This window comes from Melopsittacus undulatus, chromosome 11 (assembly GCF_012275295.1).
Source record: "Melopsittacus undulatus isolate bMelUnd1 chromosome 11, bMelUnd1.mat.Z, whole genome shotgun sequence".
NCBI lineage: Eukaryota > Metazoa > Chordata > Aves > Psittaciformes > Psittaculidae > Melopsittacus > Melopsittacus undulatus.
This window is the reverse complement of record NC_047537.1, coordinates 5,753,471-5,779,105: the sequence shown is the minus strand read 5'-3', so window position 1 is coordinate 5,779,105 and position 25,635 is coordinate 5,753,471. Positions and strand designations below refer to the sequence as shown.

Here is a 25,635-nt window from a genome sequence, read left to right as displayed (position 1 = left end):
TTATCATGGAGCTAGCCTGCTAGAGGTGCAAAACAACAGACAAAAAATGGCTGAGAATGTAAGAGCATGACCAGAAGGATCGAAATATTGAAGGAATTTCCTACACACTAAGTCTCATTGTTTCTTGTTTGGCTTTGTTCTGCCTGGACATTCCTGCATCATTCAAAGACTGTTCTCTCTACTGACATCACTGAAGTGGGAAGACCTTTTCTAACAAGCTCAGATCCAAACCCTCAGCTCTTCCAGTGCAGTGGATGTGATTTCAAAAAGGGAACTTACGGTAGACAGAGACCAGGTTATACAGTGCCCAGGTAGCCCAGTGCTGGCTGACTGGGGAGATCCCTTGTGGAAGAAGTCGAAGGATTGGTTCAAAAGACCTGCACAGAAATATCGCAGAAGTTGTTAGAAATACCAAGAGCTGCTTCTGTCAGCACTCCTGATACTTCAAGCAACAAAAACTTGGGTGTTCACAGACACCATAGCAATAAATCCACTGGCATGTCAAAGATTCTGGCATTGATGATGAGGTCTGTGTCACATGGCAATACTGGCTGGCTTACAGGCTCTACTTCTTTAGCATAAACATGCTGCCTGGATAAATAGCTGCAAGACCTGATTTCTATCCTCTGTGAGTTATTTCCTCACAACAGCTGAAGCTCACCAGCACTGATCTGTAGAGGGGCTGCTTGCATGCAGTAGTTGCTGTGGTTTTTCTGACCACAATAATGTGTTGATACTGTAGAGCAGGCATTGGAATGCCATTTGTTCTGGATCCCTGCCAGGCACTAAAGGCAATTCAGAGTACCTGATACCCTCTTACAGGAAGGACTTTGGAGGATTCTACCAGTTGTATTAACCCTTGAAGGGATTTCTGGGAACTGTGTCTCCCAGAGAACAGTGAAAGCTAACAGCAATCCATGTGACTTTCAGAAGCAAACAGACTTTAAGAAGGCACAAATGACAACAGCCTAGCAGAAAAATACTTAAGCAGTCCCAGACAAACAGATCATGTTTCCTGGGCTATGTAATTTCACCAGAAACACACAGGAGAAACTCTTTTGGGCTCCCACACTTCTCTCATAGGAAGTGCCAGGCCAGGTGTCTTAATTTCAGCAGCTTGTGTAACACATTTCAAAGGAAGGTGTAAAACCCTCACTACAGAGTATGTCCCTGAGGATCCTTCTCCTTTATTCTCAACAGAGCCTCCCTGCTGGGTTGTACCTCTTCCCTCCTCTCTGTTGTGTTTGCTTCCTGTGACAATCCTGGCTCCTAGGGGGAGCAGGTCAAACGTTGCTATTCCTCACCTGTAATTGATATTTCTCCTGGAGTTGATATCCCAGCTTTGGATTGCTGCCCACATCCTCTTTACAACTTCCTCTCGGTGGGGCTCACATATACCCCAAGCCTCTGGACCATCAAACATGATATGGGAGAGCACACCACAGGCATTATAGGATACCTCAATCCCATCTGCTTTGCTTTCCAGCAAGTTACTGACAAGGAAGAAGAGATTATTCAGAAGCTGACACACCAAAGGTTTAAAAGTCTCCAGGTGACCCAGGAGAAGAGCTCCAGAGCATTCACTCTACTCCAGCCCAGCAGTTTGTTAGCAAGGCACTCACCTGAACACACTGATGAACTGGGAGGTCATGAGCTGGGGGCGGAGCTCCTTCACCTCTGCTACATTGCCCAGGAGGCCCAACATGTTCCGGTGTAGCTCCTGCTTCTCTGGGAACTCCTACGCAAGCAAAGAACAGGATTATACAAAGTGGAGTTATGGTGGTGCTGAGAACATGCAACCTGGAAGAAAGATTGTACAGTATGTCTAGAAAGGACTGAGTACTTTTAGGGAGTCAGCAATGGCTCTTAGCAGATGCCCAAATGGATCTCTAGTGTTACAGATACATGTGAAATGATTCAATGCTGCTCTGCTTAAGGGGGACTGCACACAGGATGGGGAAAGAGGAAGATGGGTGTAAGTGTCTCTATTCTTCTTATGGTTGGTTGGGTAGATGTGAGAAGAAGAAAATATGCAAGCTTTTTCTTTTCTGTTTGTGCAATATAGGAAGTACTGCTTATAGATGAGCATAGCCAGGGATCCTGCCCAGGCACCTGCATCTCTACTGCTGATGTCAGCATTCCTTTGGAAGGAACCAGATGTACTCACTTTCAAGCACTCTAAGAACAGTTTCATGCCACTGTAGTTAAGGAACATCTCGCAGTTATCGGGAGTCTCATCAGTGATGTTCCAGAGGGCACTCCAGGAGAACTCCATCACCTGATCACACTACAGAGCAGAAGAGAAAGGAACTGAAACAGAGCTTTGCTGATGTGTGTGCCCAGTGCAAACCAACTCCTTGTGTTTCCTCTCTGGTATCACCTTAGATGACTCCAGAGGTAAGAAAACCTTGTTATTCATTTTCAACTTATCAGCAAGTGGGTTTTTTGTCACATTCTCCTGCCCTCTGGGACAGGAAATTCTGCAGCATCAACTGAAATACCTTGTGTTTGTTAATGAAGCTGAGCTGGTGCTTTGGGCTGATCTCCATGCCCAAGTCAGACTGGAGAGAAAACACTGTATGTGTATGTTCTGGGGGAAACACTCACCGTTTTATCAGCCAACTTCTTCTGAATCAACTTCAGCATTGTCTGTGGGCAGAGGAAGGGGAAGAGTGAGAAACAGTTCCAGAACCACAGAGCTAAAATTAACTGCTGTAGTACTGCAGGGCTGGCTACAGCCAATTTGCACGCATGTGCAATTTTGATCCTCTGTAGAGAACCTACTTGGTATCTCTTTCTTTAAACACGTGGGATGTGGTTATGTTCAATGTTGCAGGTATTGACAGAACTAAACTGTGGCGTAGTCCCTGAGCTGTTGAATTTGCAGTCAAGTCAGTTTTGATCTGTATTACAAAGTCTAGAATGTGATATAACTGCACCAAAGCAGTAGCTTCTGCAGCTCTTTGAAAAGGTGTAAGGTAGATGGGTTGATATGAGTTGGGAAGATAATGCAAACTCATGAAGATGCAGAAGGAGCTAGTCAGAAGGTATCATTTTCATTCTGGAAATTATATGATATGATAAAGAGGTTATATTGCTTTCCTGCTCTCATAGATTGCTTGTATCTAAGCAGATCCCATCCAGTGCTCGTAGGCAAGTAGGGATAGGCCAGGAAAGGTTATCATTCATAGGACACTAGTTTCCTCCTGTGATACTGCAAGGCTGGATCACTGGCTCATGCATTTATTTGGTGGACTGCTGCAAGAGAATTGTGGTAGCCTGGGTTAAGGATAAGTAGGCACCATGGGACCATACCAACCATGACAAACCCCATCTTGCCCACAGCTTCTTTATGATCATTGTCCACCTGGCAGACCAGAGCATTACAGAGGTGCACAGCGATGCGCTGGATGGACTCATCCTGCCGGCTCTGGTTGAGGATGTTCAGCAGCAGCTCATTGACCCGGCGATACTGGAACTCCAGTTCCTCAGGAATGCTGAAGTTGCACAGTGTCAGGCAGCAGTTCCGCTGTACCTGGGTCAGAAGGAAGCAAATGCTGGGCTAAGTGGCTATGAAAACATGAACCCCATCACCTCATGTTTCCTTGCTGCTTGGAACTGAAGCCATCTTCTTGCTTGACTACAACGTAGTCTCACAGGACCATACAGTCACCCAATGCCCATCACTTTCAAGCCCTTTCCTTGCTGCCTGTGAACTCTCTATGCAGCAGTCCCCATTCTGCAGTCCAGTGGCATTATAATGTCAGCCAGCTTCTGATACAGTGTACTGGGATAATGTTTCTTTCTGTTGGCTCAACACCCCCAACGCCTACACCCTTTTCACCCCACAGTCAGTGCTGGATTTCTATGCTGTGTGTCATATACACCCTTTTAAACACCTCTACCATCAGATAAGAAGGAGACTTGCTATCATTACTGTCTTCCCCTTGTCCTGGAGAATATCACATGGCAAGGGGGTTGGAATGGGATGATCTTTAAGGTCACTTCCAACTCAAACCATTCTATGAATCTACGATAAGGAGCACCCTGCAGGTAATGCCCATCATTGAGTGAAGGCAAGCAGCAGATCTGGGCAGTAGCTTCTCTGGTGTCTGCCTTGGTTCACATCCTGGAGGCTCAGAAGACCCAGATGCTAACACCAGAAAATAATCCCAGATCCTAATACAGGAAAGGGGACTATGGGAGCTGAAGGAGACAGGACTGCTCTTACTGTGACTTCCTGGTAGGACTCCATGCCATTCAGCACCACCTGGATGACCTGGCGCCGCAGCTTTACGCTCTGCTCCATGCGATACTCGGAGTTGGTCAAGTAGAACAGTGCTGCACTGCCTGTCACCTGGATGTTCTTGTCATCCTTGTGGCACTTGAGGGCTGTGATCACCAGCTGCAGAGAAGCAACATGAAGTTTCAGTGCCACTGACTTGCTGCTGAGTCTTGGAGTGACTGTTACAAGCCTGCAAGGAATGTGTGGCCCAGGCATTGTGGAACATGCTTGTGAATTGAAGGTACCCAGTTTCACTGCATGACTGGAACTTTCTCCAAAGTGGCCTGATATGGTGTCTCAGGGTCAAGAAAAGACTGGGGTTGCAAAATTTCCCTTGTTATGGTGAGGTAAATGCTAGCATGGAGCTTACCTGAAGGGCTCGCAGCAGTTGGCTGCAGCGTTCGATACGGGCTATGTCAAAAAGGAGGTTGATGGCCCGGGATGTGATTTCTGGCCGGTGTTCAGTGTAAGCCTCAATTGCATTCAGGACTTGCTCTTCGTTCTTGTCTCCACTCACCTGGGAGGAACAAAAGGCATAATTTATGAAGGAGTAAGACCAACATGTGAAGGGAACTCTGAAAGGCCAAAGGGTACCATTTTCCTCTGCCCTGCTGATAGGACTGGGCCCAGGATGACAGCAAAGAGGTTGAATCACTTCTCAGCCCAGGTGAAAAAGAAATGGGACCTTTGGGGCATGATGATATTCACAAGTAAGACTCCTATTGTCTTAAATTCTTTTACCTTAGTCACAAACATCCTGGTTTATCAGGCAGGATGATTCTTTCATGCTCTTCTTTAAGAGACATATTTTTTAACCCTTCTAAAAACCATATGGGGTACAGGTCTTGCTTTATTAAGAACCTACTGAAAGATCAGAGCTCAGTTGTCACACATGAGACCTGAAGAATTCCATTTTTATGTCCTTTCAAATTCTACCAAGCTTCTACTGCCAGTATTATTGTGGCCTCATTACCTTGTAGGCTGGAATATGCGTCAGGCGGCAGAGAGATGTTTCAAAAAGACCCAAGAACTGGAGCGGTCGTTTCAGACCCCGGAAGGGAGCGATGCTGCTCTTTGCTGGCTCAATACTGACAGGAAAAAATAGAGATCACTCATGTTGGTACCATGTTTCTTCAGGTGTCTCCTGCCATAGAAACACTTATCTGCTCTGCAGTCACTCTGACTGTACTGCTACATAACCAGAGTGATAATAGCTACATAAGCCAGCTGCTCCTGAATGTAACACCAGACATTCATTCCAGATGACTGAGTGAAGGGCTAAATGTGTTGAACAGAAACAGCAGTAAGAATTCATGCAGACAGAATGCAGCTTTCCCAGGTAGAAATTGTCCTGGAAATTCACTAGCTGGGGTGAATGTTTCCTCTTAGAAAAGGGCTGTGGATTTTGCTAATCCAAGGTATTTACAAACTGGATTGCATGTCATACAATCGCAGACTGGTATGGATTGGAAGGGACCATGTTCCTTAGCGACCAAAAGCCACTATTTCTTCATCAGCTCTGGTGGAGCCAGTACTGTCCCACTCATTTGCTTTTGTTCAGTAAGTGCTTGGGGTATAGGCAGGCAGAGTTCTTGGCTGATCTGGAAGACCAGACATCTGGGTATGCCTCTACTGAGGTGCACCAGGATCCTCAAAGGTTGATCTGCTCAGTATCCAGGTCAAATCTGAAAATATACCTTTAGATTCTGAGTTCTAAACCACTCAGCCCTCCTATGAACACTGATATAATGACTCAGTGTAGAAATGTTTTGTCTCAGAAAAGTCTGAATGTCAAGTGAGGGTAAGAATGTCATGTACGGAAAATGTGTATTAAAGGGGTTTGGGTTACTTTCAGGAAAAGTATAAAATACTGCAAGAGATCCCTGGAAAATGTGTGTGGCAAAGAACTGAAATACTTCTTCAGATATGCATGGCAGGAAGATAGGATGAGTTCTTTATTACTCTTAAAGTCCTTATATGTGTCACATACAGGAATCACAGCTGCTTCACGTACCAGCCTTTACTGTTATGGGGAATCTAGCAAGAGTTATATCCTGCTTTTTAGTATTAACTAGATCTCCAGAATCTGGAAACCTAGAGGAAACTGTTCTTAATTCAGTTTGATTTTGACTGGTCTATCTACGCTAGCAGACCTCAGTAATTGCTGTTTGCTTACCTTGTCTGGCCCATCTTCTCCTCCATGCTTGGGATAGTGCAGTTCTCCAGCATGGTGTGCCCTGAGATATCGAGCGATGTGAGGTTTACCAAATTTTCCACAAACAGGTTTAGAACCCGCCGGGTCAGCTTGAATTTGTAGTAACTGGACAGATGGTCTCGGGAGATATCCAAGTGCCTGCAAATGACAGAGAGCATCTCAGCGCCCGGAAAGCATTGGCTGTGGCTTCTGCCTCTCTGCCAGAGGAAGATGACAAGCCAAGGGTGAGTATTATATTTTTTATTTATCTTTTACTACTATAATTTCCTTCACAGGATACAGGAATGTGGCTGTGTGGGAGCTGGCAACAGGATCTGGCCCTGTCTAACTGAAGCACACAGATATCTGGTAGAGGTCTACTCAGAATAGAGCACAATGAATTATCTGGCCACACATCACAACGGAAATTGCTCCAGGCTCAGGAGCTGCCTTTCCCAAACTCCATCCCAGCAGCCACCTGAGCATTTCTGCCTGGTGACTATAATGCACCAGAGGATCTTTGCATCCTCAAACATGTTGCCTCATCCCACAAATTGTCACACAGTTTTTGTCTGCTTCCCCAGTCTTGCATTTTTATCACCCCAGGCTATTACACTGCCCTGATTTTATTCAGCTATTTAAATGCTTAAGCTCTGGGGAAACCCTGATGCTATGTGGAGTGGTGGGACAGACTGACAAGCCATCATATGCTGGTGGGGTCCCTTATAGGACAGGGTAGCAGTACCTGAGACCCTTGGGAGAGACTTTTTTATAAGACAGGAGCCAACATCTCACTCACAAAACTCTTTTCCACGTGTTATAAAGTAAATTTAATTTCAAGTCACTGGGAGTTAAAAGTTCTTGGATTTATAAAATGTTATCCAGGAGGCTCCCTGAGATTCCAGGTCATGTGTTAATGTGGTACCCCCTAGTGTCTGTACTCAGTAGAGACGATACTAAAGCCATTGCAGAGCATCCTTCACACGCATACTATGACCCTTCTCTTTGGCTTGGAAAGTCCTGGCTCCATTTCTTAACACCACTGCAATTGAACAGCAATTGTCTCGGCTCTGTTTCAGGAAGTCCTTTCACTGCCAACATTGTGGGGTCAGGAGTGCCTATTTATTTACACTGCTTGTTCCCTGGTTGCACCATCCAGGCGGTGTGCTTTCACACGGTACAGCAGACAGCCTGAGCTCAGAGTTTTTCCTAGGTTTATCTCAGTTAGGCTTAAATTTTGGACATTCCTGTTTGACAAGCAGTTTGGAGGACTGAGTTTCACAGTGTGATTATCGCTATAGTAGCTTGTCTACACATCAACAGTAATTTTTTTTGCCATCTCTCAGGTATTCAGCTGTTGGGTTTTATTTGAGTGGGAAGTGGTTGGTTTAGTTTATTCTTTCTTTGCTGCATAAGGTTTTTTTTGAGGGGTGTGTGTTGGTTTTTGGTTTTCTAAGAGGAATTTCTGCTAAGTGACAAGCAAAATGCAGGCTGGCTTTAGACATGTCAGATATATGTAGTGAGCCACTGAGCAAGCCTGTTCGCATGAGGGTTTACAACTTGCAACCAGCAGTGGGTGGCTCTCTAAATTGTTAGCACCTAAATGAGCTTTCCCTATCAGTGGGAAAAGGATAAACAAGGAAGAACGGATGTGCTGACCTGAGCTTGCGAAGCTGTGCGATCACCTGGATGTGCTCCTCTGAAAGGTCCATGTTGTAAAGCACTAAGGAAACCAGACTGTCCTTCCACTGGGTCAGAAATCCCACATCATTCAGCTGGATCCCAGAGAGATCAAGAGCTGCAAGGGAGGCCAAAGGCCGAAGCAATGTCTCCACATTTACCCCCTCGATCAAGCGGCCCAGGTTCAGGAAGCGCAAGCGGCTGAAGCCTTCAAAAGTAAAGTCCTTCACCAAGACCTGGCGAGTTGGGTTCACCAAACAGTCATCTTCACAGCCTCCAGGGTTCTCCTCCTCATAGAAGATATTGCAGCAGCCAAAGAGGCTAAGGGAGATAAGTGTGTGGCTGAAGCTCACCAACGTTTGTAGGCTCTTGGCTGTCAGCTTCTCACAGTTAGTCAGGTAAAGCTCAACAAGATCCTGGAAGATGGGAAATCAAAGTTAGAACTATTTCACAGGTAGAAATAGTTTGCTGCACCACCTCCCGCTGGAAAAGCCTGAGACCATATATTGCCTAATTTGACCAGTATTCCTACCCCATCCCATACAGTGGCTCTGGGAGATGAGAAGGGAGAAGCTGAGTTTCCCAAGTAAGATTTGGACAGTGAAGGATGGAGTCTTGGGAATTTCTGGGTGCCTGGTATTCTAGCTGGTGCCCTTGCAGCAATGCTGCCATACAAAGTGGCAGCTGGAGACTGTCAGTACAATACCTGCTTCCTGATGGCCTCCAGGTCCTGGTCCTGCACAATATGTTCCCGCAAGTGGATCCGAGCTAGCCTGGTGCTCCGGGGATCTGAGAACAGGGTGAAGAAACTCTCATGGGGTTCAAAGATGCTGTCTGTCTTCACCAGCTCCACGTACCTGTATTTGGGCAATGGTGTTAGCACAGTATGACACAAAGGCTCAGCCTCAGCTCTAGCACCTTCCCTGGTTACAAGAAAATATGAGCAAGGGCATAAGCACATGCAGAGTCCCCTCCTGATCTTCAGCCTTTGGGGCAATGGGAGCTGGCCTGTTACGTCTTGCACAGAACTAATGATCCTTAGGAAAATCTCAGGCATGCTCAAATGTGTGAGTGATCAGACTGGATTCTGGCAAGCCCAGACTCCAGGGTTTTTCCCCAATAGCTGTTTAATGATAGTAATTTGGTTATTTTTTCATGATTCAGAACATTAGATGGCCAAAGTTCTCTGCCAGACTTTGAGGATAGGAGTTCAGCCAGGAGAGACTGCGACAGCCAAATTATATGAATCCCTGGAAATAGGTTGCTTTGTAAAGCTGTGGGAGCAGCAGCCTTAAAATTTAACATCTGTTAGCACTTTGCACTCTTATTTCTTTGATATGAGAGAGCTGTAATGCTTCAGTGGTGGGAAATGGGAAGGCTCCTTCATTACTGATGTTCTTGGAAGGAGCAGGAACTGTTTCACTCTGGGTTTACTTATGTGGAAACGGTGACTACCACAGAAACTAGAATGATGCACAGCAGTACAATAACCCTTGGGGACACTTCCTGCTCAAATCAATGCAGCTCCTTATTTCCAATATGAGCATCAATTGGAAACCACCCCAGCCCTATGAATTCTTCCTTTTTTTGCAACCCTTTCCCATCACTCTTTTCAGAGAACTACACCCTCCATTCCCTTTGGGCTCCTTCCCAAACCAGCTTCTCCACAGGCCTGAAACATACTCATTGACAAGCTTGTCACAAATCTCGCTTGGCAAGAATATGTCAGGATGGAGCCGGAGAGTTTCATTGTCCAGCAGGTAGCAGAGAGTCCCCTCCAGGTTGCGAAGGCAGTAATCAGTGCACAGGGCCATCAGTGACTCAGGGCTATCGGATGCCATCTTGAGGGAAGTTATGGGAAGGGGAAGAGCAGAAGGAAGCTTTTGAGTCAGGAGATCCTTTCCTCAAATGAAGTTCCAGGATGAATTTACAGGGGCATCAGGACAACTATGAACAGAAGGGAGAAAAAGATGCATGAGAAAGGCACATCGGCAGGTGTCCTGCAAAGCTGTTGTACCAGCAGGATGTTGATCGTTGTATTTACAGCCCATCACTTGCTGACCTCAAAAGAACCTGCTGCATTTTGGCCTCTCTGGCAGTATGCCCTTAATTCCTTGGTATCCCTACCCCCAGGGGACACTGCAGGAATGAGTTAACACAAACCAAGTTTGGAAATGAGGCTACACAGCAAGAAAATGGTTTTCTTATTGCAGGGGTTATCTGGCTGACAAGGCCCTCTGAAAAGGAAGTGGAAGAAACCACACTGCTTCATTTCCTTCTGAGTGAGCTGGATAAACCAGAAGAAAAGCTACTGTTGGGATGATGCCAACAGAAGTATGGCTCCATATCTTGTGCCTGTAATTGTTTGTCACCATTCAAAGTCAAATTTCATGTTCAAGCTGCATGTTTCTCTCAAGCCAGAAGCTTCATGCAAGTCCTTGAACTAGACTGTGAAGTGGATTAGAAACCAAAGGAAAACATACAGACTGGTTTGGCGTCTCTTTGTAATGTAAAGCCAGGTTTATGCACATGTTGGACATCTACACATCCAGCAAACTGGGACACACTCGCTCAAACTGTTCCAAATCTGTCACCAAAAAAAGTATGAGTGACTAACCTGGAAAGGACACTTTTGTCCTTCATTTTTAGTACAGGATGAAGAAAGATGAGGAGGAAAACAACTGGGGGAAGCTATTCCTGTCTCACTTCTTATTTGAAATAAGAAGCCTCACTCAGTGGCACTGGAGAAGGGCTTGCTGGAGCTCTGGAGGTGTTTAGCAGAAGTGACTGAAGACCGAAGAGTCAAATCACATTAGAAACAACCCTAATGGGACTTCTATATATTTCCATGGGCATGCAAAAACTGTTGAAATGTTTATTTTTAATGTAAAACCTGTGTCTGTTATCTCCCTGCACTTGTTTGCTCTTTCCTTCTTCCTGCACTATCAGTACAAGACAGAAGAGTTTAATTCCTTTTTCTCACCTCAGTCCATATCCCCAGAGGCATCTGGGCTGGATCAGGCACCTTCCCTCCTCACTTTCAGATGCTCTGTTCAGCTCTGCCTGGTGATGACACCCAAAAAAAGGATCAGTCAAGGCTGTGGATGAGGTAATCTTTGGAATTCAGGCACCAAATGGTCTCTCTGGATGATAAGAACACAGCTCTGACTGAGCCTGCCTGGCAGCCTGGGCTACCAGCCTTCTGATCCCTCCCTGCAGAATGGATTTCCATGCAAACATGGATGCAGCACAAGTTGGAAATCAAAGCTCTTTTCTTCCTTCCTACTCAGTTTCATTAATTCTTTTTCTGAGGGCGTGCTTCAATGTCAGGGACAAAGATCTGGCCAAGGAATTAACCCAGCACAGGGAGAAGCCTGGTACTGAGCTTGAACTGCCTTTTGGCTTTACCTGAATTTGATCTATAGTTTCTCCTTCCTGTAAGCATTTTTGGGAACTCTATTTGCAGGCAACCAGCAGGTTCATGTTCCAATCCCAAACTATTTCTGAGCCACTTGTTCTGACCTACAGTTTACAACAGCCTTTCCAGTGCAGATCTCAGGTTCTCTTCTTGTTTTGGCTTAAGAGAGAAAAGCAAAAGCAGATACTGGGCTAAAAAAAACCCAAAACCAGCAATCACAGAAACTGTACTTAACAGCCTGATTATAGACAGTTTGAAGGGTGTATCCTGCTCTGCTGGGTCAGAGTCCTGAGCTGGGTTCACAATAACATAAAACTGTGACTTCTCCAGGGTGCCTTAATAGCTTGGAGACCTTTTGAGATTCATGTGGTACAAAAAATAAATGAGGGAAGTGTTTGGTCTTCATCTTTGAAAAAGAAGGAAATGCCTAATCCAGCACCCCCTCCTTTGTAGTTAAATCAGGGAGAAGTCAAGGATGAAATGGACCACGGGGTGCAGAGCATCATCTCATGGGCTGCGAGGTCCTGGCTATGGAAATGCAGGTGGGAGGAACTTGTCCTGTGTTCTCTGCTGTGTCTGTGTTGGAGATGAATCTGCTTCACCTCCAGAACGAGTCCCTCGCAGATTTTGCCTGGAGCTTGCTTGAGAGAATCTTTCCAGAAAGGCAAGATCAACAGGAAGATCTGAACCAGCCGGGAAACGTGTTCTGCTATCCCTACCAGTTCCCCTTGTGCCATCAGACAGGAGGTCCCTGCAGCCACTGTTCTTCCACTGTTTACTACCGATGGCCAGAGAACTCGAAAACAGATTCCCATTGACAATCTATTATCACGTGCAGCTGGAAACAGCCAGTGCTTGGGACTTGTCCAAGCAGCTTTAAGCACTAAAGGGCAAGGATTGCCTTCCTGTGGCTTTGACAATCCTCTATTCCCTCTCTGCTGAGACCAGCACAATGTAGCTGGTTGATCCCAGCCCTGGAGAAATCAGCTGCCCTTTAACTTCTGAGCTCCATGTGACCCACCAACAAAATCCCACATGGAAGGTGGATATAAAGACAAGTGGTTAAAGCATCCCAGGAAAATAACACCAAAGAAATGCATTCATCCTCGTGATTTATTATGGATATCTGAGCACTACCCAGAGCTCCTGCTGTGACCTTCTGTATGGGGCACAGTACAAGCCAGCCTTTCCCTCATCAGACTCAAGACATGACATATGGGCAGGGGGAAATGGAAGTGTCCATAGCTGCCCTGATCAATAGTGTCTATAGTTCTAAACCTAACTTGTTGATAAAAGCAAATGAACTAGAGCTGCTGACAAATTAACATTTAATCATTATTCTCAGGCAGCTTTTCCCCAGGCAACAGAGCAGCACGCTGCCAGCCCAGCACACTGTCACCAGCACTTTCAACGATGGGCAATGAGCTGCCTACTGCACGTGTGGTTTTGAAGGGTCAAAGACAGAACTGTTAAAGATGCTGAAAATTCAAGTACAAGAACCAAAACGTGACCAGAACTACAGCTGCCAGGATTTTTCCAATTTATTTTTCCAATAGGTTTGCCTCCATCTTAATGCATGAAGGAATTGGGTCCACTGGAGATGCAGGAGATATAAAGACATATAGACACAACTAGCCCTCGCTGCGGAGCATCACCACCCTCCCATCATTTACAGACCCAAAGGAAGCTGCAGCACATGCAGCTTCACTCTCTTCCACCACCAACCTTCCAGGCCCAGCCAGCAAATCTGGCAAATATTGCTTATGTGTCGGCTTCATCCTCATTGTTACGGCACTTCAGGCAGAGCCTTGGGACTGCTCCTGGCACTCCTGGGGCTGCTCATGCCAATATCCTCTACCTTGGACTCCAGACTTATCTTCTCTCCCAGTCTCTCTCCAGGCAGCTGCCCAAGCCAAGCCTGACTCACCATGGCTGCACGCCAACAACATAACGTTTGTGCTGCTGCTGCTACAAAAATGATTGCAAAGCGACTTTTCCAGCATCAGGGATTTGTCCAAGGAGAGGGCAAACAATATGCACTGACAGGAAGTGATCGCAGTGACTTTAGAATAACAAATATAATGTAAGTGCAGAATTTGGCACAGGTTACACCTTGAATGAAAACCGCACTGTCATTTTAGCTGGCGTCTTGCAGCTGTAAATCACTGAGATTTCATTAATGGATGGGTCATCACAGTTTGCGTGGGGAAATACCATCCCTTTCTTACAGCAGCGAAACTGAAGCAGGAGTAGGCTGAACTATTCCATGGCCCAGCAAAGCCTGCGATTCCCAAACCTGTCAGCCTGCCAAGACTGACACTGTAAATGAGACGACTCATGCTAGCTGAGAAACATGTTGATCTTTGTACCTGCCTGCAGTAAAGATGCTCCTTCAGCTCCCTGAATCACAGCACGGGTTCTCTTTCCAAAAGGTCACCTGCCCAGGAGGACACCCTTGGAACCCCTGGGGTTCCCACTCCTTGGGTGCAATGGGCTCTGACAGCCCTAGGAGCCCCTTGACTCGTCCGCGGGCAGGTCGCCAACCCAAACCTCCCTCGCTCCCCGATTCGGGGCGCCGGCCCCGCTCCGTGGGGCGACCTTCCCTTGCCGAGCACAAGAGGTCACCTCTCCAGCAGCGCCGGGGCTCGTCCCGGACCGGCTGCCGCGGCCCAGGCCCCGGCTGCCCCCACGGTCCCGGGGAGAGGTCGGGAGCCTCTCCGGGGGGCACCGGTCGGCGCTGCCGGGGGCGGCGGTTCCGCGTGGGTCGGCGCCGCCTCGCCGAGCAGGCCCCGTGTCCCCGGCGGGGGGAGCCCCGCGGGTCGGGCTGGGGAGGGGGACGCCGGCACTCACCTGGCGCCAGGCCCCGGCGCGGCCGGTGAACGGCGGCGGGAGCCGCGGCTCGGCCCGGGGCCGCTCCCGGGGCGGGCACGGGGGTGTCCGCGTTCAGCTGGGGCCCACTCCCCCCGCCGCGGCCTCCGCTGTCAACAAACCCCGGCGTCACTTCCGCCAGCCGGGACCTCCCGTGCCGGAAGCGCCGCCGGTTTCCCCTCCCGGAAACCGCGGCCAGCCCGGAACGCTCGGGCCGTGCCCTCCGGTGCCCGGGCAGCCCCGGCTCTGCCTCACGCACCGTGACCTCACGGGGCGCGACGGTGAGGACGTCACGGCAGCGGCACGCACTGCGGTGACATCACTGCGCCGCTGCATGGCGTGAGCGCGGGGGCGTCACCACACGGGACAGTGGCGGCTGCGGCCCGGGGCTCCCCGGTCCCCACTGCCCCGTGTGGCTGAGGCCGTCCGGGGGTTCCTCGTGCGTCAACCGGGACACGGGCACCGAGCTTTGACCTCGGTACCTCAGCACCTGCCCACGGGGTCGTTTCTGGGGCTGACACCGCAGGGACGGGACCTCAGCCCTGCCCACTGGGCCTTGTGAGAGGGCACGGCCCGCGGCAAAGCCGCTGCCCGCTGGGGGAACCGGGACCGCCGGGGGCACCCGGAGCCCCGGGCACGATCGCGCCGCGGGGCGGGGCTCAGGGCTCACGGTCACGGCCCCTCCCCACATGGGCGGGAGCACCGTGGGGCGGTGGGAGGGGTCGGGGGTGTGGTGTGTCCCGGTCCCACCCCCCCCCCCCGCGGGCAGGGTTTCCAGCCGGAGCGCTTATGCGGCGCGCGGGCCGAGGGAGCGGGGGCCGCCATGTCGCGGTTGCACAGGAGCAGGTGTGTGTCGGGGCTCTGCCCCTGCCGGGGCTGTGGGGTCGGTGGGTGCCCGGGGGGGGTGTCTGTAGCACGCGTTATAGCGGCTGTGGCTCCGTTTCCCTCAGGATCGCGGACTTCCAGGAGGTGCTCGGCGAACCCACGGTGGCGTTGGCCAAGCTTCGCGACCTGTGCTTCAGCGGTGAGCGGCCCGGCCGGGGGAGGGGGGCGAGGGCACGGCCTCAGCCTTGGGGAGGGTCCCTCCGGTGGTGGCCCGGGGCTGGAGCCGTCCCCGCGGGGCTCGGAACGGGTTGTCAGGCCCCAGAGTGTGTGGTGGGTGATGGCTCCCTCAGCTACCGCGAGTTAACCGGCTCCCATCGCCAGCGTGAGGCGGCGGGGGTTGCAAACCGCGGCTGTAGGTGTGTTTCCAAGCCCAAGCTCCAGTCAGGCCGCAGCGGTCCCCACCCGGCCTCTGAACACAGCCACAGACTTCCAGGCAAACCCTCCCTTCCCTTTCGCTGAGGTACTTGTGGGTTCCATCGCTTCTGGCCGTCACCTGCGCGTCCCCATCGTTCTGCTCCCAACCCCGTGGGAGGCCCCGGCAGTGGGGCACCGTGTAAAGCCCCATCGCGTCCCTGTGGAAACTTCTTGCCCCCCGGGAAGGGAAGGTGCTGCCTTGGCCTGTTTGCGTGGTGGCATCAGCAAACCGCCGCCAGCAGACCGGGGTTAACGGAGCTGTCTCTTTGCCTGATGTTCCACAGGAATTCCCTTTGATGGTGGGCTGCGCTGCCTGTGCTGGAAGGTGGGTTTTGCTTGGGGTGCTTCTGTTTCATGTGAGTGGGGCATTGGGTTGCTGAAGTACACAAAGTGTTTTGTTGGTGCTTGCAATTATGAACGAAGCAATCTAGAGCTGAAAAACCACAAAAATCAAGAGTAATTTGTGGAGCTCAGCGCTGACACACTCACAGCAGCATTTACTGACACAGGGCTGCCATCGCTTTGGATGACAGAAAGCAGCTGTCGGCTCTTTTGCATGAGAACAGCTCTCAGTATTAAGCTAGGAGTGCATTTTGGTCAGGTTAGCTATTGATCAACCCTACAGATGGGTCTGTGTTGAAAACCAGTCCCTGAAATATCCTTGGCTGTTTCTTGGCAAAGTATTGGGCTTTCTGGAGAAAGCTGACAATGTTTTCAAAGAGCCAGTTGTAGCCACTGTGTTTGGTTTGCTCATCTCTCAGGTATAACAGCAGCTCGGTCTCCAAACACTTATTTCTGTGCCTGTCTGTCTTCTGTACAGATACTCCTGAACTACCTCCCTTTAGAGAAAGCCTTATGGAGCTCTTTGCTGAAGAAACAGAGGTGAGAACGTTGCTGCTTGCCCCTTTGTTTCTAAAGATATCTGCAGAGAAGGAGAATAGTTCCTTAAATAATTAAGTACCTTCACAGAAAGAATTGTTCTTGTGTGGAATGTGCTGTTCTGTGGACTGATGGGTGGATTGATCTCTTCAGCTAAACTCAACTGAAGAGAAAATCAAATGCCCTCTGGCTGAGCAGAGTGGCACAGAGAGATCTGTTTGACCTCAGTCTGGTGCTTCACTGACGTAATCTTCTGCTTCATTGCAACTTCCTCTTTTCCTCTAAAGGGATCTGTATTCCCAGTTCCTCAAGGAAATGATTATCCAGCCTGGGATTGCCAAAGCCAACCTGGGTGTTTCAAGGGAAGATGTGACCTTAGAAGATCATGTAAGTGTTGTTAAGCCTTTGTGCTGCAGAAAACTACTCAGTGTTATAAACAGTTGTTCTGGGTTCTGGACCACTGGGCTGGTTTTGGCTCTGTTCTCAACTGGTTTGCCTTGCTAAAAACAGGAGAGACTGCTCCTAAGTACCAGCCTGGCACTTGTGTCTTAGTAGCCTTCTGTGTGAATTACTGGCAAAGCAGCAATAGTTCTGAAGAGAGCTGTTTTCAGCTATGCATGTCCCTTCTAGCCTCTTCTGGGGCTAGCTGCTCTAGGGTCTCCCAGGGAGAGGCTCACAAGACGTACCTCTGGCAAAAAAACACTCTCCTGGGAAGTCAGGTTCATGGTGGCCTCAGAGCAGATAATCTGAACAGAGGATATGAAAGTGACAGGAGAGGCAAGTTGGGCTGTGGCATGGAAGGTAGGAGACTCACTCCTAGTTCTGCTGCTTGGCTTTTGTTTTAGTGACCCATCTCCTGCATCCCTTGGCCTTTTCCTTCTCTGAAAGCTCTGAACAGTGTATGTGTGGGGGGGGGGAATTAGGTGACTGATCAGAAGAGACTGTAAAAAGATACAAGCGCTTCCATGACCAGTCTTGAACATTAACTTCTCTGCTAGCGTGCAGTCATCTGTGTGGCTGTCATCTCTGGAGGCCTTGGTGCTGTAAAACTAATGTCTGTAAACTCTGGCAGGTTACAGTGATCTTTGAATCTTCTTGTTTTGTTGTTATCTGTGCTTCTTGTATTGCAAAACTGGTCAGGTACAGGAAAGGTTGTTCATAGTAATACGTATTTCCTTTTTCTTGGCCATGATAGTGATGTTTAATCAGCCTTCTTGGAACTGAGATAGAGGAATGTTTGTAACTACTAACCCCAGTGCCCAAGTAATGGGTGGGTAACTCAGCCTAGCTACAAAGACCATCTCCTGCAAGGGGACAGGGAGTGTGATTTTGGAACAAAGTCATTAAGAGACAGGTTCAAAGCGATTGGAAATGTTGGCTTCTGCCTCTGTAAGTGAACCTGCATGCCCACTTGTTTCACAAGCTCTAGTCCACTCCCTGCAAACTGTGTGAAGAACATTAAACACAGCTAGTGAAAAGTTAAACCTGATGTGTTAAGAATGTGCTGATGCTATATGACAGAGGGACAGCAGGAATGTTCAATCACTGGGTATTTACTGAGGTTTCAGATACACATGAAATGTGCTTGTTCTGTTGTTTGTTTCTTCAGCCCCTCAATCCAAATCCTGACAGCCGATGGAATACTTACTTCAAGGATAACGAAGTGCTTCTCCAGATAGATAAAGATGTCAGGTGTGTGAGGAACAATGACTCAGGTCTCTGAACCCCAGTGCTTTGGTTAACACATTGTACTTTGAAAACAAAGTTTAATATTAAACCCAGCCTCGTGGGGCTCAGACTTCCTTTTCTTATGCCTGCTTTCCTTCTGTGTCCATCCTAGGAGGCTGTACCCTGACATGGCTTTCTTCCAGCGCCCAACAGACTACCCCTGCCTTTTAATCCTGGACCCCCAGAATGAGTTTGAGACACTGCGCAAGCGGGTGGAGCAGACGACACTCAAGTCCCAGACGGTGGCACGGAACCGCAGCGGGGTCACAAATGTGAGATACGGGGAGGCTGTCCAGGGAGCAAAGCATCTTAGCTGATAAGGGAGGGCAGTTTTTCTCTCTGCTTGTGCAGTGCAATTACACAAATACCCCAGCAGGCACTGTGTGTTCTGGTGGCTGGACAGCTTTGCAGAACCAGTTGATGTGCCTGACAGTAAGGAATTACAGGTGTATTTAATGTTAAAGATTATTTTTTCCTGACTCCCGGAGAAAGTTGGAGTTGCAGAAAAATTTAACTATTTTATGCTTGATATGTGTCTTTCTGTATGGGAACAAAACACTGGAGGGGTAATTTATTGGAGCTGAATCTTCTGAAATACATGTTGTCTCTTTCCTGAGCCTTACAGCACAAGTGCCACATGCTGTTGGGGAAGGTGGCTTGTTACCACAACAGATCTATGCTTTTCCTCATTCTACTAACAAAGAAGTGGAATTGCTGTGGCTTCTTGCTGCATGGGATCAGGTGGTGCAATGATTGAGGGGAGCTCTCTGTTGCTGCACAGATTGCATTGTTCTTCAGGGGTACCCAGCTCTAGGACTTCACTGCCTTTGTGCTTCCCAAGTTGCTTGTCTTGGTTTATGTGAACACTTCCCTGCTTGGTATAAGCTGCCAAAGCCTTCTGGGGGCCAATGTATATTAAAAGCCAAGCTTGTCACATGTCTGTGCCAGCTGGTTATCCTGAGTCAGCCCCAGTCTCATCTTGCTTTCAGGTGAGCTCCCCTCTTAAAACAACACCTAATGCTCTGAGTGAGTACGAAGTTCTGCCCAATGGCTGTGAAGCTCACTGGGAAGTGGTGGAGCGAATCCTGTTCATCTATGCCAAGCTGAACCCCGGGATAGCATATGTGCAAGGGATGAATGAAATTGTGGGGCCTCTTTACTACACCTTTGCTACAGATCCTAATAGTGAATGGAAAGGTGAGAGACTTGTCTGTTCGGTAGTGGCTGTTGTACTGTGTGCCCTCTACATAAAGAACTGCTTTGGGAATGAGACTGTTAAAACAACTGATAAGAATAGAATGGGAGTACTTTGCCCATCACTTCACAGGAGCACTGAGGGCCTGGGCTGATGGTGGGGAGAGCAGATGATGTTCTTAGGCATAGATAACTGGTTTGTGAGCCAGTGTCACGAAGACCTTGTGTTACATACAGGGTCTGAATCTGCAGTGGCTCTGTAGACATTTCCAGTTGGGGATAAAAAAAGAAGTATCTTGTCTTGTCCCAAACCAAGCAAGCCAAGATCTTGTGGGATCTGCTACTTAAGTCCATTACAGCTGCCAGGTTATGGAGCAAGAATATTTCTGTGTGCTTTGTCAGTGCTGCTTCCTTTATTCCCCTGTGATTCTATGGGGTTTTTTTAATCAATTCTTTTTCCAGAACATGCTGAAGCAGACACATTTTTCTGCTTTACCAATCTAATGGCTGAAATTCGGGACAACTTCATTAAGAGCCTGGATGATTCTCAGTGTGGTATTACCTACAAAATGGAGAAGGTCTACTCCACCCTGAAGGAAAAAGATGTGGAGCTGTATTTGAAACTTGTGAGGAGCTAAGTGATTCTCTGAGTCTTGGTTGGAATGTGGGGAGTGGAGCTCACTAGGACATTTAAATATCAACCAATTGTGTTAAACTGTTACTGTGCTTGAACAGAAAGGCTGAGAGAGTGTGGGAAGGGCTTTGCCTATAAGGCATGGAGACCCTTATCTATGAGCCAAAACAACCTCTCCTTGGAGTAAGCCTAGAGCGAGCTGACACAGCTTTCCTCCCCTGCCTGACTGAATGCAAACAATAGTTGTTGCAGAGCTGCCAGCTGTGAGTCCAAAGTGACTTGGCCATGATCCCTGGGAGGCGTTGCTGGAGTCTTTACTCTCTTCTACTTATACACAAAACATGAATTTGGTGGTAGGGTTCCAACAAAAACCAGCCCTCGGTCTATGCCCACACTGCCCTGATAGCACTAACTTAGACTGCATGGAGCTCATTCCAGAAGTGAAATCCAGCAAGCTGGACCCTCTCACCTACCTAATTCTATCATTCTCCTTTATCCAATGTTCCCTGAGTGCCTTAGTGTGAGATAAGTAGAAGGCAGCTTTTGTTGAAAACATCTTCAGGTCATATTGTCCATTTGGTGTGAAAGCCCAAGGAGAATTTGGAAGGGAGAGCTGTTCTTTTTACTCCAGCCTTCACCAGTTCACATTTTGATCTCTTTTGCCTGTAGAGAAAAACCAGGATATATTTCTTTTACAGTCCAAAAGATGCTTTGTCAACGCAGTGACATGATCCACAGTGTTGACTGATTCAGTGGGGAAAAAATAAACTCTTTCTATTTGGCTGTCAGGAGCTGACCTTGGCTGTGCAGAGCTGGTCCTTAAAAATATCAGCAGGATCATGAACTTATTTGATCTTGATTAAACCTACAGTCCCTGGGATTTAACAGTAGAAAACAAGAAAGCTTCAGGCAGGAAGTGTTTACACTAGGCTTTAGTGACCATCAGTGTGAACTCTGTTCCATCCTTGTTTCTTTTTGTGAATAGTAAAACTTTTGCTAAATACAGGGCTTCTGGGAAGGAGAGGAAATCCTGACAAAACAGTGCTCTGCTAGAGGGGGAGGGTTGTGGCTTTGCAGATAAAATGCTGTTCAAATGGGAATTACTTGGCAAGTTTAACGGAACTAACACAACTGGTGCCTTTAGGAAGAAAAGCTTCCTCTGCCTCATGTTGTGGTCAGAGGAGCATTTTCTGGCTTGGCTGTAGACATGGGGCATGGCTACATTGAAAACCTCTCTCTGTCTTGAATGTGAAAGCCTTCAAGGAGGCAGTGGGTTTGCTGATGTTGCGGGGTGAGTTCTCAGCTTAGAGCAATACCAGGGTGGAGATGGGGATGGAAACATGGGTTGCATCTCTTACTTGTAGGGGTCTGGCTGGGGGCACATATTCATTGTTTGCCTGATGCATGTCTGACAGCAAGAACAGAACATCAAACCCCAGTTCTTTGCCTTCCGCTGGCTGACGCTGCTCTTGTCCCAAGAGTTCTTGCTGCCAGATGTCATCCGCATCTGGGACTCCCTCTTTGCTGACGACAAGCGCTTCGATTTTCTTCTTCTCGTCTGTTGTGCCATGTTGACGTAAGTATATTGGTAGCATTCCTGCTATTCTCTCCCTTTACCTAAATCTGTGGATCCAGGAGTCTTCCATAGCTGTATGTTAAGTCAGCCGGTGAATAGGTGATAGTCACTGTTCATAATGGTAGCAGAAGTGTTTTCGAAAGCCCCTGTAAGGGCACAGTGTGATCTGTCCTTAAAGTTCCTTTGTGGAGTCAGAAGTAGCTGGAATAATTTCCATCTTTCAGACTAATCCGGGATCAGTTGCTGGAAGGAGACTTCACTCTGAACATGAGGCTGCTACAGGTAAGGATTGAATATAGTGGGCATAGGTGTCAATTTAGAGTCTTAAAGTAGTCCTGTGAGAGGATGATGGTGTGAGGGAGGGTTTGCCTGGCTGAAAAGAAATACAGATTGCTGATATTTGCATGCAGAAAAATCTTGAGGAGTCTCACAACATGCTCATTACTGGAAGTGCTAATCTTTTGCTTGTGCACTCATTCTGTCCTACAGAGAAATTATCATAGATTAGAGGTTCCTTTTGGTTCCCAAAAGATGGAAGCAAAGATGTGAAACTCTACATGACAATGCTAAATTTGTTGGCCAGAGGCTTTTGTTTACTTCTGAGCTCTGTGAGAAGCCAAGGTTGAAAACACCTGCACTGCACAGTAGGAGATCTTTGTTTCTGCCAGTTCTTGCTTTGGGCTGTGCAAGATACTGGCTTTGATAAAACTTTCTGGCATGAAGATAGTCCTTGTAGCAGGCCAGCTTGCTGTACCCTTGGAGGACAAATTAAAAGGAAAACAAACAAAACCTTCTTGAAGGGTATTGAGCTTGATCAGTTATAAAACAGGGAACTATTAGCTGTTAAGAGGGTAACAACAAGGCATTATATGTTATAATGGGCCCAAAATGCTCTTGCCAAGGTTTGTCCTACTTAAGTGAAACAATGGGTACCAGAAATGCTGGGCAGTCACTTACATCACTTTGTTTCCTTGACACAGGATTATCCTATCTCTGATGTTCATCTGATTTTGAAGAAGGCAAAAGAACTTCAAGATTCCAAATAGTCCATGAGCCTAACAAAAGGTGTCACAGAAACTGTGTGGCAGCAGATCCCAGGAGATGCCCCCATACAGCACAGAGCATTAAAGCTCCCTGGGGTCTCTGCAGGACTTCAGGTTTCATGTTTGGGCTACTGGCCATCTTGAAGACTTCCTCCTACTCTATTTATTAGGTCAAGGACTGATTGCTTCCCCATCTACTTGGGTCCTGCACTCCAGATTTTTTTCTGTGCTGCCAAAAGCAGTTCTTTGTATCTTTTTTATGACTTTTAAGTTTGAGGAGAAAGAAGCCACCTGTCTGCATATCCCTGAAGGGATGGACTCCTGTATCATAGAAGTAATGCATGGAGTAACTCCTGATTGGGAAGGGACAGGCAGGGTCCAGTGGATTTTGGTGAGTGAGTATAGAAGGATCTTCCTCCTGTGAATAGAATGTACTCCAATGAAATCACACCTCCTGCCATTCAAGTAGCTTCTGGATTCTTCTCCCTTGTGTCTGTGCTTGGCCATCCCTGGGGTGTGTAAAGAAGAAGATTGCATCAGGTTTTGGTAATTGTCACCTGGCATCCTGCAGTTTGGACCCCTTTGCCTTCGAAAGGGACCTTGATGTGCTAAGATGGGAGGACACAATTACAGCTGGTGGCTTCATGCACTGAAACTGCCTGAATCCAGAATCGCCTTATCAACACGGTCTCCTTGACAGCCAGACTGTGGTGGTTTTAACTGATGAGTCAAGTGCAGTTTGAACTCAAGCCTTATTATGCACAGCCTTAGAGCAGGAGCATGTTGCTGCAGGGAGGCTTTGTGCTGCTTTCCTGGCTCTGAACTGGAGCATATCCAGCTACAATCCGGATTCTGAAACACAAGAAATGGGCATCTAGACATGTGCAATGAAGACAGATGTATATAGAGTCTTATACAGGCATGGCACTGGGCTGTTCTGCCTCAGTGGCTTGCATAATATTACCCTGCAGAAGCTCTGGTCACAGGGACCTTGATATTGTCTCACAGTACATCTTGCCAGGAAGAGACATGGTACAGGTCTGAGCTACAAGTAAGAGTGCTTTCCTGGTGTAATCCAGTAGACATACAGGCATCACACGAGGTCCTGGTGGAGTCACAGTCCTGAGCTGGACACTGGTCCCTCTTGAGAGGGGAAACTACTGCATTTCCAGTACAGTGGAGGAGGTGAACAGCGACTGAGACAAACCATGGAGAGAGCTGCTAACCTGTAGGAATGTTGAGCTGATCAGAAACTCTAATCCTTGGAGGGAGAAACTGCCAGCACCCGAGTGCCTGGGTGGAGCAGAAGCTCTTGAGTGAACACTAATCCAGCGTGCTTTCCCCTTCCTTTCCGTGCTGTGCTGCCTCACCTCTGCATAGCTGTTTGACACTGCAGGTTTTGGTATTTATGGGTATTGATTTGTTAAAGGTCAGTCTTTGTAAGATCTGCTTAAGCTGCTGATGGCCTAGAATTGCCCTAGCAGGAGGGATGCTGTCAGCCTGCAGCTTTTATACTGGTGTTATTTCCTTCACTGAAGGCCAGTTCTTTACAGGCTCCTATAATTGTCACAGAGGTGTGTGGGGAGGCTGGGGGACAGGCTGATGCACGTACCTCTGTTCTTACTGGCAATCTGTAAGCAAGCTCTGCCTCTTGAGGAGATGCTCAAGTAACCCTGTGGCAGCCCAGTGTTGCTGCTGTGGTGGAGCAAAAGCAACTGAAGACTTAAAACAATCTGTAATTAATACCTATGGCTAACACTATCCCTCTCTGCTGCACTTCTTTCTTAGAAGGTAGAGTTTTCCTCCAAGAAATATGGAACCAATAGGCCAGCACAGCTGTGTGATGAAGCATCCTGCCTGCTCTAACCACTGGATGGATCTTTCTGCCTTGTATTGCTGAGCTATTCCAGGGGGTCTCATGGTCTCAGCTCATAGGTAGCCCACACTAGAGGGGCCAGCAGTCAGACCTCATGTGGCCAAAGAGCTAGGTGACAGGCACAAATGTAGAACGAAAAGGTCAAGCTTTAGGCAAAATTTGACCCCCTCCAAACACTTCTGCCTCAGAAATGCTCTAAATGTGCTGTTGCTTTCTCCCATTCTGTTTCTCACATTGTGTTTTTGCACACACAAGCTCTGCTCTCACCTCCCTGAATACTTGGCCTGTCCATTTCAGGTTGCCCTGGCAAGGGCAGGGGTCCCTTACACTGTATTCTCTCACTAACAGGGTCATCCTTGAGGGTTCCTGCTCTGAACAACTAGAAGTCTCCTTAAAATAACCTGAGAAGGCTGCAAGCAAATCGGGATTAAAGCATTATTTGGAGATGAACTTCTGATGTTTTCAGAGCAGCATCTGGTCCCTGAGGCTGACCTAGAGGAAGACACTGGGGAGGTGTAGATGTAGGTGGCTGGCTGGGTACTGGTATTGTGCTGTCTTCTCCTTTCCTAGGTGTTGAAGAGCTTAGGGGTGATGGTACATGCTTTTAAAAGGAGTCTGCAGTGGTTTAATGGGATGCGATGAGAGCTTTGGCTGCTGGAAAGGTTCTTTTGGATGAATTCTCTAGCTTTATCCAGGCTATGGATTCAACTGATGGAGGACTGATTAAGGACTTCTTTGGGGAGCACTTGTAACAACTTTGATACTCCCAGAGAGGCTGGACCTTACATGAAAAGTTGTTTTATAATCCTCCTTGTCCCCTCCTGTGTGGTAAGACTGTTGAAAGGAGCTGTACTTTTCAATGTCTTGGGACATCCAGTTCCTTATTCCAAGCCTTTCTCCTTTCTTTAAGAACAAAACCTGGTTTTCTGAGTGGAGAAAACAAAGTCTTAACTTGTTACCA

The 25,635-nt window shown here is 47.9% G+C and overlaps 2 protein-coding genes across 3 annotated transcripts in view; one reads left to right on the top strand and one right to left on the bottom strand.

Moving 5' to 3' along the window:
* Positions 1 to 14,702, bottom strand: part of ZER1 (zyg-11 related cell cycle regulator) — a 19,841-nt gene extending 5,139 nt beyond the window's left edge. The window contains exons 1-14 of the mRNA XM_034067953.1: positions 14,428 to 14,702; positions 9,843 to 10,106; positions 8,866 to 9,016; positions 8,139 to 8,575; positions 6,462 to 6,638; positions 5,259 to 5,373; positions 4,656 to 4,802; positions 4,232 to 4,405; positions 3,320 to 3,535; positions 2,608 to 2,649; positions 2,168 to 2,287; positions 1,623 to 1,738; positions 1,305 to 1,493; positions 280 to 377 (exon numbers count right to left, since the gene is read on the bottom strand). Coding sequence (XP_033923844.1) covers positions 280 to 377; positions 1,305 to 1,493; positions 1,623 to 1,738; positions 2,168 to 2,287; positions 2,608 to 2,649; positions 3,320 to 3,535; positions 4,232 to 4,405; positions 4,656 to 4,802; positions 5,259 to 5,373; positions 6,462 to 6,638; positions 8,139 to 8,575; positions 8,866 to 9,016; positions 9,843 to 10,000 — 2,140 coding nt within the window. The 5' untranslated portion in view covers positions 10,001 to 10,106; positions 14,428 to 14,702. The remainder of the gene's footprint in view (positions 1 to 279; positions 378 to 1,304; positions 1,494 to 1,622; positions 1,739 to 2,167; positions 2,288 to 2,607; positions 2,650 to 3,319; positions 3,536 to 4,231; positions 4,406 to 4,655; positions 4,803 to 5,258; positions 5,374 to 6,461; positions 6,639 to 8,138; positions 8,576 to 8,865; positions 9,017 to 9,842; positions 10,107 to 14,427) is intronic.
* On the top strand, positions 14,625 to 25,635 carry TBC1D13 (TBC1 domain family member 13). 2 transcript variants are annotated; one of them, XM_034067955.1, is made up of 12 exons: positions 14,625 to 14,726; positions 15,396 to 15,469; positions 16,029 to 16,069; positions 16,565 to 16,626; positions 16,911 to 17,010; positions 18,233 to 18,315; positions 18,464 to 18,623; positions 19,341 to 19,548; positions 20,008 to 20,171; positions 21,595 to 21,755; positions 21,980 to 22,037; positions 22,736 to 25,635. In XM_034067955.1, exons 5-12 carry the CDS (start codon positions 16,939 to 16,941, stop codon positions 22,799 to 22,801), a joined length of 972 nt encoding a protein of 323 aa, XP_033923846.1. In that variant the 5' UTR covers positions 14,625 to 14,726; positions 15,396 to 15,469; positions 16,029 to 16,069; positions 16,565 to 16,626; positions 16,911 to 16,938; the 3' UTR covers positions 22,802 to 25,635. The 2 variants fall into 2 exon arrangements, with proteins under 2 accessions (XP_033923846.1, XP_033923845.1); XM_034067954.1 differs by lacking the exon at positions 14,625 to 14,726 and adding an exon at positions 15,205 to 15,291.